The sequence below is a fragment of the Mesoplodon bidens genome (genome assembly GCF_964165515.1).
Source record: "Mesoplodon bidens genome assembly, chromosome: 15".
Taxonomy (NCBI): Eukaryota; Metazoa; Chordata; class Mammalia; order Artiodactyla; family Ziphiidae; genus Mesoplodon; species Mesoplodon bidens.
This window is the reverse complement of record NC_138171.1, coordinates 25217362-25230092: the sequence shown is the minus strand read 5'-3', so window position 1 is coordinate 25230092 and position 12731 is coordinate 25217362. Positions and strand designations below refer to the sequence as shown.

The window sequence follows — 12731 nt, the reverse complement described above, 5'->3', positions numbered from 1 at the left end:
AAGCCCAGAAGAGCCAAGATAGAATTGTGTGGAGAGGATTGAGTTGGGGATGGTTGGTGTGCAGACCAGGGTGTTTGGGTCAGAGGCTAGAAAAAGGTGCCTGGAACCCTAGCCTCTAGTAGTCCCCCCAACTCCTCCATACCCCTACTTAAGGGCCACAGCTAGCCCTTCTCACAACCTTCTGGGATATTATCCTCACTGCTTCCTCCCTAATGTTTATTGGGCATTTACTGTGCAACTTTGTCAAGCTTGCCTCTAACATTTGCAGGGCAGAACAAGAGTATAGATGGAGACCCACGTACCATGTGTCTCAATATTCAAAGGTTATAACTTATAAGTGAGGCTAACAAATTGGTATTTTCATAACCTGAAAGACCGTATCTGGATTTGGGATTCTGTACCTGAACCTAGCAGTTCTAGGAGAGCTAGTCTGAGCACGCTTTCTTTTCATTTTGCACCCCCAACTCCATTCCTCAGTTTGAGGAGCTTCATGGACATGTGAGTGGATACTTAAGCTTTTCTGAACCCCCAGAGATACCTACCCCTTGAGATTATGCACAACAGCAGCACAGCCTGCCCTCTGAAGAGTGTTCAGGCCTTGAAAGCAGATTGGGGGCTATTTGGTTGGGGAATACAGCAGTTAGGGTCCCGGAGCATGCTTTAGGCAGACATTTCTCCTTGGCAGTGCAGGGCAGCCACATACATATATTTCCTAAGTGTCTTCTCTACAGATCAGAAAACTGACCCCCGTGTGACATGGCTTCTGACTGCCTTTCCTTGGCATTGTACAGAATGTGCTCCAGTCTGACCTTGACCCTCATCTAGAATGGGCCCAGAAATGGCAGTATTAGTAAAACAGAGATGTTCAACTAGTCGGAGTAACTTTTAGATCTTATAAAGAGCTTCACAGTTTGCAAAGGCCTTTTATATACATCATCCCAAACCCCAGGTGATGAGAGAAAAGACTGGGTAGAGGCAAACCCAAAGGACTTTGCTCACCAGCCAAGGAGTGAATGCTGATCCCACTATAGCACCAAGCACAGGTGCTCAGCAGTGCTTCCTGTTCAGTAGTGTTAGAGCTCACTAACACTACTGAACAGGAAGCGGTCTGAGGGAACCCAGCGATGGTCATGTCCCTGCCAGGGCAGTGGCAGAGCTAGCAGTCGTCAGTAGATCGCTGAACCGTCATCCCCCCTTCTCTTCTTTCTGTCTTGGTCCACACACCTGACCTGGTTGGCTCCCTCCAGCCAAAGCAGGTGGCATCTCCCTGGGCCAAAACTGCATGACTTTGAGCTGTCTCCAGGAGATAGCTCTGGAGATAGCTCAAAGGAGAGAGTTATCTGATGCCCATGGAGGAGCCCCACAAATTTCTTGTATACCCATGGATGCACAAGGAATTAACCTTTGAATGGCTTGTCATCCAGGTAGGAGAGAGATTGTCAGAGAACTGTGAGGAATGGGGAACCCACATACATCGAGCATTTCTTTCCGCATATGGGCAGTGTGTTAAGTGTTTTCACGGGCAATCTCTTTTGTGTCCCTCACTACTTTATAAATGTTGATGATTGGATTCAAAGGCAAACTGAGTAACAGAAGAGTCTGTCTTGCCACGCCAGCTCCAAAACTGGCACCAGCTCCTTCATCAGTAGCAGTGCCCTCTCAGCCCTCAGCCTTTACCTGCGATGACACACACTTGAGTAGTATCCTTGCTACTGCAAGCCCATAATAGGAGCAGGTTCTTCCCCAGAGTCGTTCTCAGGTCCAGCGTATGGTTTCCTTGCAAACAGTACCATCTGCTGGTCAGAAAGTGCTAACTTCTAAGCTGGGAGGATTGAGGAGAAAAGGGTCTTTTTACCCTAGTGGGACAAAAGATAACAGATATCCCAGCTTATACTCAGCTCTTCTCTAATTCACTAAAAAGAAACCCCCTGTGCCCTAAAATATTAGGTAAATAGGCAGGTGTTTATGGTTAGCCTAAGCTGATGAGAGTTTTTATGCATACTGCCTGGTGGTTCTTCAGCACCTTCTGCAATAGCTCTAGGGTCAGGTTTTAAGATAGGAGTGTTCCAAAAGGGAGTTGCACCAGCCCATGCCAGTGAGCAGAAGATGGCCAGGAGGTATAAATGCCAAGGCTTACATAGGCCTTTCCTACTGAAATTGAGCTTCCTTTTCCCTTTCCCTTTGGAGCCTGTGCCCAGATTATAACCTGTCCAGGAAGGGGAGTAGGAGAGAGTTGTACAGCCCTTTGGGGTAAAAAACACTGCCTGAGTATAGAGAGCAAAGAGCGGGTATAGTATCATCTCTAGGCAAAGGGGACAGAATTTGAATAGTAAGTGTAAAATGGATAACTCTAAAAAATTAATTTATTAAAAACAATTCTCAGATAAATATGCTGACTTACTGTAGTACAGTTGACCCTTGGACAACGCAGGTGTTAATTCGAGTATAACTTACAGTCAGCCCCCTCCACATCCACAGTTCTTAAGCATCTGTGGATTCAACCAACCATGGGAACCATGCAGTATTGTATTTACTGTTGAAAAGTATTTGCATAAAAGTGGACCCATGCAGTTGAAACCTGTGTTGTTCAAGGGTCAACTGTATTTAAAGTGGATTTAGCTCTGGGAAGGAGAGTGATAACTTTGATAGAAATGGGCTTTAGGGACTAACGACCTGGGTTTGAATGCCTGTTCCTGGCAAGTTAATGAACTTGTTGGAGTCTGATTTTGGTCAAATATGAAGGATAATGATAACACTCAGGGAGTCTTTTTTTTTTTTTTACATCTTTATTAGCGTATAATTGCTTTACAGTGTTGTGTTAGTTTCTGCTGTACAAGGTAAATCAGCTGTAAGTGTACACATATCCCCACATCCCCTCTCTCTAGGTGGTCACAAAGCACCGGGCTGACCTCCCTGTGCTATGCAGCAGCTCCCCACTAGCCATCCATTTTACAGTTGGTGGTGTATGTATGTCCACGCTACTGTCTCACTGCGTCCCAGCCTCCCCTTCCCCGCTGTGTCCTCAAGTCCATTCTCTTATGTCTGCATCTTTATTCCTGCCTTGCCACTAGGTTTATCAGTACCATTTTTCTAGATTCCATATATATGCGTTAGCATACAGTATTTGTTTTTCTCTTTCTGATGTACTTCACTCTGTATGAGAGACTGTAGGTCCATCCCCCTCACTACAAATAACTCAATTTAGTTCCTTTTTATGGCTGAGTAATATTCCATTGTATATATGGGCCACATCTTCTTTATCCACTCATCTGTCAAACTCATGGAGGCTTGGAATTATTCAATATTGCACGCCACCCTTAGCTCACAGTGAGTGCTCAGTGAGGTTTAGCTCACTTTTTTCGAAATGGCTGGTTCAAATAAAGACAGTCATGGTCCATGTCTGGATCAGACTGAGCAATTTTCTTAATATGAAGTTGTTTTAGAGCAAACATTACTAGCATTTACCATGTGACCTCTTTACCATGGTTCTACATTGAAGGAACAGAAGAAAAGCTGTGGAAGATCTTCAACTTTAGATCCTGCAAGGGGAAGCATTTGAGATGAACATTAAAGAAAGAGTGGATTTGAAAGAATTGGAGTCAATATGAAACTTACGTAATGTTATAAACCAATGTGTAACCTCAGTTAAAAGAGAAGAATTGAGTCAAGCAGACCAGGGTTCAAATCCCTGTCCTGTTATTCACTAGCATTGTGACCTCTGACTTTGCATTTCCTCCCTTATAAAATGTCCTAATTCTGCTTATCATGTCAGTACCAAATGACAGGACATATATAAAGCCACCTATATGAGGTCAGAAGCCAGTGAAATGAACAAAAATGAGGAAGCTGTATGCTGTAGGGGCGTGTGTGTAGGAAGGCACAAAGCAATCCAGTTTAGTCAGGTTGTGGGCCATGGGTAATAGCCCTTGAGCCCAACCCGGGTTCCCAGCCTCACAGTGGCTTTCTTTCTTCAGGTGGCCACCATGTCCTTGAAGATCCAGACAAGCAACGTAACCAACAAGAATGACCCCAAATCCATCAACTCTCGGGTTTTCATTGGAAACCTCAACACAGCAGTGGTGAAGAAGTCTGATGTGGAGACCATCTTCTCCAAGTATGGCCGTGTGGCCGGCTGTTCCGTGCACAAGGGCTATGCCTTTGTCCAGTATGCCAATGAGCGCCATGCCCGGGCAGCTGTGCTGGGAGAGAATGGGCGGGTGCTGGCTGGGCAGACCCTGGGTAAGCATCTCTCCATGGCCCTGCCCCTGGATTTCTCCTGGGCAGGTGCTGACCTGCATTCTTTAGCTTCCCTCTTATCCTCTTTTCTGTCTTCTCCAACCGTTACCCACTATAAGATCAGTGCCTGTATGGGAAAATTTTAGAAGTTTCAGGAAAACACTTCTGTCCCTGCTTTCACAGTGTAAGGGTTCCAGTTAAAATGCAGATTCCCCAGAGAAAGGGAACAGAGTGGACTAGCACAGCCTCTTACATTGGGCTGCATTTGGCTTAGGTTGGAACCCTTTCTGAGAGCCAGGAGGAGGGGCTGGGAGCATAAGGTGAAGCAGGTGCTCTTGGTCTCGGTGTTATGTACATGAGATGTGGCCGTGCTGGAGGCCTACCTTGGAGCCTGTATAGTATTTGTATATGTTCACATACTTCGGTATATTTGTGTATGTTTGAGAGGATATGTATTCCTGAATATGTGGTATGTGGATGTAACTGAACATGTGGAGAATATGTGGACACATACCTTACTTACATGTATATATGTAGAGTTATGTGTGTATCAGAATATACTTGAGTGTGTAAGCAGATATTCATGTATTCATTTACCAAATATTTATTGAGGTCCTAACATTTGCTGAACTCTGCTCTAGGCATAAAGATGTTTGGTAGAACGTTTGTGTAAATGTGCATTGGCTCATTTGCATATGGGCAGCTAAGTATAGGATGTTGGAGCCACGTCTGAGTGTAGTTGAGAGTGTGTGATCTTATTTCCTGGATATGTGAACGTATGTGTGAGGATGTGTGTCTGACGTATGCGTTTATGTGAGTGTACTTGAGAATGCATATAATTTGATGTACGTGGCGTGTGTGATTGTGAGCATGCATGCATGTATCTGAATGTATATGAATATATAAACAACAATATACATGTGATGTGTGGGTATGAGTCTAATTTGTGAAGACCTCTGTTGTCCATGTTAGTGAGTGAAGTTCATGTGTATCTCATGGAAACACATAAATTGCACACGTGCATGAGGGTGATATGTGTATGGGTGCTGATATCCTGTCAGCATCTGACTCTGCCTTCTCCCTCCATACAGACATCAACATGGCTGGAGAGCCAAAGCCCAACAGACCCAAGGGGCTAAAGAGAGCAGCATCTGCCATATACAGGTGGGGCGCTCTGTCTTGTTTGTCTGTCTCTGGGTGGGATTGGTTCCTCTTTCCACAGAGGGAGTGAACACTGGTGGTGACAGTATGCCAAGCCTAGAATTTGGGGAGGTGTTTGGAGATGAGGGCCTGCGAAGAGTGGGTTGAGTGGCCGTCTCTAAGCCCCGGCCCTCTCCCCTTTGTTTCCCCAGTGGCTACAGCTTTGACTATGATTACTACCGGGACTACTTCTACGACAGGTGAGCGGGGAAGGGGCGTGCCCAGGCATGAAACAGCCAAGCTGGAAGGGTCCTGAGAGATTGCTGGTGCAGCCCACTCAGTCCTCCAAGTGGGAACTGAAGCCCAGAGTTGTGGACAGGCATCTGCCCAAGGCTGCTCCGCAAGTTAGTGGCAGAGCTGGGACTAGGGTCCAGTTCTATAGGTGCCCAGGCCAGAGCTCTCCCCAGCCCACACTGTCTCCCAACCCTCTGACTGCCCCTTCCCCTCCTAATCCTGGGGTGGGACTCAATGGGACTGGACAGCCAGGGGACCTATAAATGTAACAAGTTGGAATACAAAACAGGTACAGGGCCAGGTGCAGGGAATTTGAGCCCTCACGCTTCTGCTGTTCAGTTTCCTTACCTCTCTGAGGTGCCCAGCCAGCTGAAGGAACCTCAGAGCTCAGTCTGAACTTCTTAGCCTTATATTTATAGCCAAGAGGCCAGCAGTCCTTTGGAGGTCTGAATTAGTCCCTGGTAGGCTGTGGCCCACCCCCAAGCCTACCCAGACCCCAGCGTCCAGCCATTCTTCTGGAAATAATGGTGGGGGCTGGCCCAAGCTTCTCCTTCCTGCTTCTCTCCCTCCCTCCCTCTCAGCCTGCCCCAGGCTGTCCCAGAAGAACAGACCTCTCTGAGCCTCAGTTTTCTCACCTGTGAGTGGTTTCAGAGGACAGTGCAATGTAGTGGAAAGTGCCCTAGCCTGGGAGTCAGAAGACCTGGGTGCTAATCTCAGCTCTGCCACTGAATAGATTACACAACTTTGGGCAAATCCCCTCCCAGTCTGAAATGGGCTTGTACCAAGTGATCCCTCAGGGCTCTTCCAGCTCTGGGATTCTGTGGTTCAGTGATTCTGACCAAGGCCAGAGCCGCCCCCTCCCCTTAGGGGCAGAAATGCAGGGTCTGGGACTGGGTCCATTCCCAGAGACTCTCCATCTCCAGCCATCACCACCCCAGGGCAGGGGCTCCCTAAACAAAGGAGTACCAAGGCATGGGGCATTGAATTGCCTAGTGATAGCAGGTAACCTGGCTGTCATCAGGAAAGTGATCCCATAGTATACCCCTGTGGCTGCTGTTCCGTGCAGAAAGATGGTAGCAGCAGCAGTGGGAGAAACCCCTACTTGGCTTACTGAGTTTCTGCCTGATCAGGAAGAGAAGCCCTCCTGGAAAGGGCTGGGTGATGGCGTCGGGGGTGCAGCATACTGTCTGGTATAGAGGGTCTGACCGAGCTGCCTAACCTTGATACTCCACTGGGCCCCCTGCCCCTCCATCTCCAAAGTCGAGTGAGAAGGATGGGGTGACTGGGGGCCCAGAATGAGGAAAGGGGCTTGGACTCCAGCCTCATGCCTCTGAGGTCATAGGCCCCTGAGTTGAGGGTCTCGGTACCCTGGCCCTTCACCTGTCACACCTTCTAACGTGTGTTTTTAACCAAGTTCTCTCATGCTCTACCCTCACAGCAGCCTTGGGGGATGTGGGGGGTCACAGAGTTTGGGGTAGCCATCCTCACTAGGCAGATGGGAAAACTGAGGCTTAGGCAGGCTTAGGGATTGACTCTCACTCCCTCACCTCTCTGTTTCCAGCTGGGGATTTGTACTGCTTTAGGGAAATTTGCAAACTCTGACCAGAGCTTGGGGTACAGTTGATTGAGCAGAAGTAGGTCAGGTAATAGAGCAGGACTGGGCATCAGGGTGATCTAGGGAAGTCTTTCTGGGGCTGTTGTCAGTTTGCTCCTCTGTTGAATGGGGCTATAACCATTACCACCTGTCACCTCCCCTGCTCTTACCCAGCTTGAATGGTAGGAAAGGTGGATGTAGTAAGGTCACTGAGGTCCAGAAAGCCCTTCCTCTTCACCCTCAGGACCTAACTGGGAGCACGATGAGGTATGTAGTACAGGCTACCCAGCCCTTCACCAGCCCTACATGTGTTGGTCCAGGGTCACAGCGCCCCCTGGTGGCCACAGGCCATGCTGCAGCCTCTGGCCCGTTTGCTCTCACAGGCTCTTCGACTATCGGGGCCGCCTGTCACCAGTGCCAGTGCCCAGGGCAGTCCCTGTGAAGCGACCCCGGGTCACAGTCCCCTTGGTCCGACGTGTGAAAAACACCATACCTGTCAAGCTCTTTGCCCGCTCCACAGCCATCACCACCACCGGCTCAGCCAAGATCAAGTGTGAGTGACTATATCTTCTTCCTAGGTAATTTTTATTTTTGTCATTAGCAAAATAATAGAATCACATTTTTTTACATTGGAAAATAGATAAAGGAACAAATCTCCCACAGTTCTGCAGCTCTAACACAACCAAGTGAGTATTTTCGTGCATTTCTAAGAGGAAAAGACCGACATTTGTGGAGGAGGGTCTTGGGTTAGGCACAGAGTCCAGTGCTGTGAAGTGGAGCCCAGGGAGGAAATGGTGTCATCTTTCCTTTAGTAAGCACAAGGACAGGTCCACACAGGCTCGCTACTCCACATTCATTCTGGTGTGCACACGTGGTCAGGCACCCAGGAAGTCTGATTGTAAAACACTCAACATTTACACACCTTGAAAGACAGATACCACTCTCTAACATAAGCAAAGACACATGCTTGCTCAGGTGCACACAGAGGTACACACCACACACCTCCATTCTTATCCATCCCCAGTCCCTTTCAGAGTTGGAGGGGTCGGGGATGGTGGGGGAGATCCAGGTTCAGAAGGGCCTCCAGAAAGTCTCAGGGGGAAGCCACAGGCAGCTCTGGCCTTTTCCCTGGCCAGAAAAAGACCGAGGACAAGGATAGTTTCTGTCACTGGCCTGTCTTCCTAGTTGACAGAATGGGGCTAGGGTCTTGTGTTAGTGTCAAGCTCCCAGCCCTTAGGTGACATCCCTGTACTCCCTCCACTCTCAGTAAAGAGCAGTGAGCTGCATGCCATCAAGACAGAGCTGACCCAGATCAAGTCCAACATCGATGCCTTGCTGGGTCGCTTGGAGCAGATTGCCGAGGAGCAGAAGTCCAATCCAGGTCAGCTTCCAAGGGTCCCTGCCCAGATCAGTGGCCAGGGGCACAGGGCAGAGTGTGGGGAGGACAGTGCATGGGGCAGAGAGGGACTGTGGCCTCCAATCCCACCTGGACCCACTGTGCTGAGGCCTAGCTTCTGCTAAGGTGCTACCCCCGGCAGCTGCCCCAGGTTGATTTTTATTCCCCTCATCCCCCGCTTCCGCCTGAAGATGGCAAAAAGAAGGGCGAGAGCGGCAGTGGCAGTGGCAGTGGCAGCGCCATCGGCAGTGGCAGTGGCAATAGTGGTGGCAGCAGCCGGCCACCGGCCCCCCAAGAGGACACAGCTTCTGAGGTGGGCATGCCCCAGAGAGAAGCACAGGCTCGAGACGACGGTGATGAGGAGGGGCTGCTAACACACAGCGAGGAAGAGCTGGTGAGGGCATGTGGGGGTGGGCAGGGGGAATTGGGACTGGGACTGGACTTTGCACCCTTGGTTGCAGGAGGGCTGCAGGGAGAAGGGGAACCTCTGAGCTGGTTGGCTGCCCTATGAGCTCCCTCCTTCCTTCCCAGGGATTCTAGTCCTGTGAGGAAGAGGGGGGAACGAACAGGGAGTACTTAGCTATTTCAGCTGCTGGTCAGAAATCCCACTGAGGACTGGGGCAGACCTCTCTCTAGCCTAAGGCCCATTCTAGACTCTGTCTTCTACATGAGTCGGAGAAGGGAAGAGTCACGGACTCAAGGAAACACACACGGTCTGCAGAGTTCCAGGGAGCACGAGGGTGTTGCCTGGGGAAGCCACAGGGAGTGTGGGTATCTACTCCACCTGAGGATTTTCTAAAGGCCGTTGTTGCCTCAGAATGAAAACAGCCTGTCTCAAAAGGGAGTGAGCTCTCTGTTTGTTATTGGAATTCTTCAGATTGAGGCAAGGAGCTCATATTAAGTGGGAAAGTAGACCAGATTCTGAGTCTATAAGATGTCTGTTGTGTGCCTGGTACTCAGTTACCTAACACTGAGCACCAGGCCCTGTAGTTCACACTTTTAAACTTCATTTAACCTTAACAGCAGCCCTGAACTCTGCAAAGTATTACTCTTGTCACATTTTACACCATGAAGAAAATGAGACTCAAAGGAGTCAAGTAGCTTGCCCAGGGCGTTCTAGCTAATAAGGGTTGAGCCAGGATTGGAGCCTGGCCTTCAGCGGGTCTGTGAATTTTCTCCACATGGCTGGGTTCTTGGTGTGACGACAGATGGGCTTATGGCCATAACAGTTGAGAGGTCTTCCTCATGCCCAGCTTGTCTCTTCTTATTTAAACCTAGCCTGATACCCCATCTTACTCTTTCAGGCATAGTAGTCTCCATAGAGGCCCTAATGAAGGCTTCGATGCTCCTAAGATGGGGAGCTCACCGATCTACTAGACTTTCAGTCTACTCCAACCTAAGAAGGTCTTTCTATGCAGAATGTGCCCCCTGGCACACCTAGAACTTCCTTGACTGGTCCTTTCTCTCCTGTGGGGCCTTCAGACTACCCTGTTGGGATCCCAAGCCAGCCTTTAGTTAGACTGGTCCCATAGTTACTCCCTTTGGCTGTCCCTCCCCCTTTCTGAGTGTGGTCTCCATATGTGCTCTGGGCCCCAGGGTAGGACAGAGCTTGCAGTGAGTGATATGTGGTCCTTTGTTGTCTCCTCCCTATCAGGAGCACAGCCAGGACACAGATGCGGAGGATGGGGCCTTGCAGTAAGCAGGTACGGGGGTCCTGGTGGGGAGGGGTGGAGTAGACCTGGCAGGGTAGTGCTGTGGCCAGCAATGAAGGCTCTGTCGTCCCCAGACATCCTGCCATGCCCATTTGTAGGGGCTTGGTGGGTTGCAGAGCAGGCAGCCGTGGATGGGCTAGCCAGGTCCGCCCAACAGGAGTTCCCTCAGAATACTCCGAGCCACATTGCCTGTCTCCACTTGTAAAGAGCTCCGAGTCTAGTGGAGGAAGACAAACCATTACCACCCAGCGTGAGCAGGATGACAAGGACTGGAGAGCCAGGGGCTCAAAGAGGGGTGTGGTGGAAGAGGTGATGTGTAGCTGAGCCTGTTGAGGATTGAGGGAGAAGTGTCTGAGGGAACACCCTTATCAGAGGCACAGAACGCTGGCAGTCCTCTGTGTGTGAGAAATGGCCAGGAGCCTCCTGTGGCTGCAGTCCCAGCTCTGCACAGTGGGGAGAGGGAGCTGCTCATCATCAGAGAGTGATGATTATGCCAGACTTAGGTGCTGGGATATGATCCTGTCAGGAGGAAATGCCCTGTGCACCCCAGCCCTACAAGGTCGTGACTGTGCCAGTGTAACAGATGTAGAAACTGAGGCACTGAAGGGGGCAGGGAGATGCCACTTATCTCACAAGGTCCCCAGGTGGTAATTGGTGGAGCCTAGATTTGAACCAGGTAGTGTGGGCCTCAAAGCTCACTCTCTGGCTGGTATTTACCACCCTGCTCTACCCGACCCTAGAGGGAAACCAGGCCACAGCAGCTCTGCCCATACTCTGCCCCATTCCTTTGGGGGCCGTTTCCAGAGTAAGACAGGCTTGGGTGGAGGAACGCCTCAAACAACAGAGGTGTCTATACGCATGACACATTCATGCTATGAGATGATGCTCCACCATACATTTAAGTTTAGGCAATCTTCGTGGTTTGTTTTACCTGGGAGGCTAAGTTTTACCTTGTTAAGCCAGTTTGCAGGAGAGGTGCTGGGGACTCAGGTGAGGAAACTGAGGCTTAGGGAAGGGGGAGATTCATCCAAGGTTTCATGGCCAGAAAGTTATGAGGCCCGAGCCAGAGCGCAGGCATATCTCTGTTTGCAAACAGCAAACACCATTCCACTCTTTCTTCTTCCCACCCGCTGTTATCAAGAGCACGAAGGGGCTCTTTCTTCCTCTCAGCCTTAGTCTCTTTTGTGTCTCTTTCTCAGTCTGACAGGAGCAATGGCCACCAGCAGGAGAAGGGCGTACACTGTACCAGGCCTCAAGCTGGGCACCCACCCCTGGATAACCACCCCCAGCGGGTCCCAGAGGAGAGCTGGCAGCAAGCACCACCTCCCTCACGTGTCCCAGCCAGTGCCACATTCTCTGCAGGTGGAGTTACAGCATCCCCTTCTCATGTACCCTCCCTCCCTGTTGGCACTGCCCAGGCCAAAGGGCAGAGCACAGAGTTTCCCTACACTCTGCCTCCCCTGCCCAGGACACTCCCAGGCTTGGGGTTTTTCTATAGGCTTGGAGGGGGGTGGGGCCCACAGGGAGGGGACCCTGACAATAAAGAGATTGGATCCCAATTTGCTCTGAGATGGGATGGTTTGTGTTTTCTCATGAAGGTACCCTGGCCCTCCTGTCCAACCAGAAAGCAGGTCTGCTGCACCCGCTTCTGTTCCCTCCTTCACTCCTCCCTGCCAGAGAGAGCATTGTCTAGGGTGCCTGAAACTGATCTCTCTGGACCTTAGTTTCCATGGCTAAAATGGGGATTAAAATGACCAGTAGGGTTGTTCGGGAGGGTCAGATGTGCCAGTACCCACGAGAGCACCTTCGTGGTAGAAGTGCCAAGCGATTTTGATCCACTTAGTCAGGCAGTGGTAGGTCCAGCCCTCAGTTTCTACGTCTGGTGTTTCCCAGCTCTAAAATGGTTCTAGAACTCGCCACTTCCTCCCCTTCTGTGTCTTGATTTAGGACAGTGTTTTTTCACAGGGATCTTGGGCAGCAAGGGGAAAGAGGCTAGAGGCTGAGGCCTTCAGTCAGAGACCCAGACCTGGAGTGAAAAGTAGCCCCTTGGAACTGGTCAAAAGACTTCAATCTGGAGAGTTGGAGAGTTGAAGAGGGTGTCTAGAAGAAGGGGCTAGGTCCACAGGGAGTGTCTCATCCCCTTGAAGAGCCCTTGGTGGCACATACCACTACAATCCCTGAACCTACAATCTGTCCTTGCACCCAGGACATCAGAGCCCTCCCCTTACAAGGTGGGGAACTGCTGCCCTGGACTGGAACTTGGGCAAAGTCCAAAGGGGTTTTGGTGCCTGGCAAATATCACACTGAGGGCTGGTACTGTGTTCTGTGTCCCCAGAGCGTAGTGCTGTGCGCCCATTGT

At 50.2% G+C, this 12731-nt stretch overlaps 1 protein-coding gene across 7 annotated transcripts in view; it reads left to right on the top strand.

The window, feature by feature from the left end:
• Window positions 1–11931, top strand: part of RALY (RALY heterogeneous nuclear ribonucleoprotein) — a 79940-nt gene extending 68009 nt beyond the window's left edge. For 6 of the 7 annotated variants that reach the window (XM_081256803.1, XM_081256801.1, XM_081256804.1 and 3 more), the window contains 8 exons: window positions 3975–4239; window positions 5328–5400; window positions 5589–5636; window positions 7648–7817; window positions 8532–8645; window positions 8852–9054; window positions 10315–10363; window positions 11572–11931. In XM_081256803.1, coding sequence (XP_081112929.1) covers window positions 3984–4239; window positions 5328–5400; window positions 5589–5636; window positions 7648–7817; window positions 8532–8645; window positions 8852–9054; window positions 10315–10359 — 909 coding nt within the window. In that variant the 5' untranslated portion in view covers window positions 3975–3983 and the 3' untranslated portion in view covers window positions 10360–10363; window positions 11572–11931. Of the gene's footprint in view, window positions 1–3974; window positions 4240–5327; window positions 5401–5588; window positions 5637–7647; window positions 7818–8531; window positions 8646–8851; window positions 9055–10314; window positions 10364–11571 lie in introns of those variants that run through there. The other variant, XM_081256806.1, reaches the window with a different exon arrangement.
• The last annotated feature ends 800 nt before the right edge of the window (window positions 11932–12731 follow it).